Below are 1,686 nucleotides of genomic sequence, written 5' to 3'. Positions count from 1 at the left end.
TTGTACTATTCACAAAGCAAGCTTGTGTCCTGATTTAAAGACGAAAGACACAGAACCCTGTAGTACGCATATGTCCTGCTAGTTCCCTAATGTCCTGTGGGTCAAATGTGTCCAACCTCCAGAGGGCTCCACCCCCAGTAGATCATAATAATATAACTATGGCTTATTCCATTATTCCTTTCAAAATTCAATAATAATAATAATAATAATAATCCCTTCGTCTGATCATTTCACTTGCGCGCGCGCGCGTGTGTGTCTGTGTGTGTGTGTGTGTGTGTGTGTGTGTGTGTGTGTGTGTGTGTGTGTGTGTGTGTGTGTGTATGTGTGTGTGTGTGTGTGTGCCTGGAGAAAGGTACCAATTGTCAGACATCTTGGATATTAAAAATTGGGCACATTCTTGTAGCGATTCCAATGCTGGACACGCTGTTTTTTTAATTTTATTTCTTTCAAATATCTTAATTAGTTTTATAGATATGTCACAATTTGTAACTCAGGGAGTAGAAACAAAGCTTGGAGAAAAACCTTGTAACACAGCTTGAACTTTTGGTGAAGTACAACACGTTTCAAAAATAATTAATTAAAATTATTTAGACTCCAATTAATATTATAAAATCCTTTCAACATGTTTTAAGAAATGGTTTAACGTGTGCATTTTAATGGAACTAAATTTTTTGACCCGCTGGGGCTTTTTCTTTTCTTTTCTTAAAAAAAAAAAAGTATTCTCACACCTTTGCTCAAAAAATAGCTTTGATGACATCTGGGTCCTTTGTCCAGGTATACACACACATAATATATTAACACGTCGATGCTTCAAATATCAATACAAGTGTAATGCCAATGCTTCACAACAAGGTGACATCAGGCGCTCGTCCGTTTTGGGAGTATATGGAGCTATCGGCATAATCTTAAATTCTGTTTCAATATCCTTGGTTTAAAAGGAAAAAATACCCATGTATCTTTAACAGAAGTCGAGATATCTGCGATTCAAGGAGGTGAGATAGTTTGGTATTAGGGGTAAAATTAATAATAAGAAAATGACCGCCAAAATATGGTGACTTTCAACTTATGTAATGTTCTTGGAAACTCAAATTTTCTTTTTTGTGTGTCTTTGATCAAAGTTTTTTTCAGTAAAATCCAAGCAGGATTGTATATTTAAAAGTACATAAAAAGAGTTGAGCCCAAAACAAAAAATTCAATAACAATTTACACAATGTACGGAAAAAGTGTTGGTTTCTTCGATTCCGTTATTTAGATGATCGCCTGATTTCACCACAATGTCCAGAATTATTATTATTATTATGGCGCTGGAAATTGGAATGGCGATGTCTTTGGGTACTTCAAACGTCTTCCTCTTGAAAAGTCGACGGATCGGTCCTCCTGTATACGTGGATGTTTTGCTTTAGCCAATAGAATGAAGAGGCATCTCGCAAAGGCTTGCCGTGGTCACTGAAAGAAGAAGATTGCGGAGATATATGGTTGACTGGATTCTATGGGATCTTCATAAAATATTATGTTACATCATATCATATATCATATCATATCATATCATATCATATCATATCATACCATATTACATCATATCATATTAGATCATATTGGATCAGATTATATCATATTGGATGATATTATATTAGATTAGATTAGAATAGATTAGATTAGATTGGATTAAATAACATTGTGTTATAT

The 1,686-nt window shown here is 34.5% G+C and overlaps 1 protein-coding gene across 1 annotated transcript; it reads right to left on the bottom strand.

Annotated features, from left to right (window-relative positions):
• Positions 1 to 426: 426 nt before the first annotated feature.
• Positions 427 to 1,449, bottom strand: LOC106011052 (the record flags this gene model as incomplete). The annotated part of the gene is given in 1 exon segment (XM_013079321.2): positions 427 to 1,449. A coding segment is annotated over 1 exon segment (112 nt), but the record flags the coding sequence as incomplete, so codon positions are not given.
• Positions 1,450 to 1,686: the final 237 nt, after the last annotated feature.

This window comes from Aplysia californica, unplaced genomic scaffold (assembly GCF_000002075.1).
Source record: "Aplysia californica isolate F4 #8 unplaced genomic scaffold, AplCal3.0 scaffold00048, whole genome shotgun sequence".
Taxonomy (NCBI): domain Eukaryota; kingdom Metazoa; phylum Mollusca; class Gastropoda; order Aplysiida; family Aplysiidae; genus Aplysia; species Aplysia californica.
The sequence above is the reverse complement of the archived record's forward strand: the minus strand, read 5'-3'. Positions and strand labels throughout refer to the sequence as shown.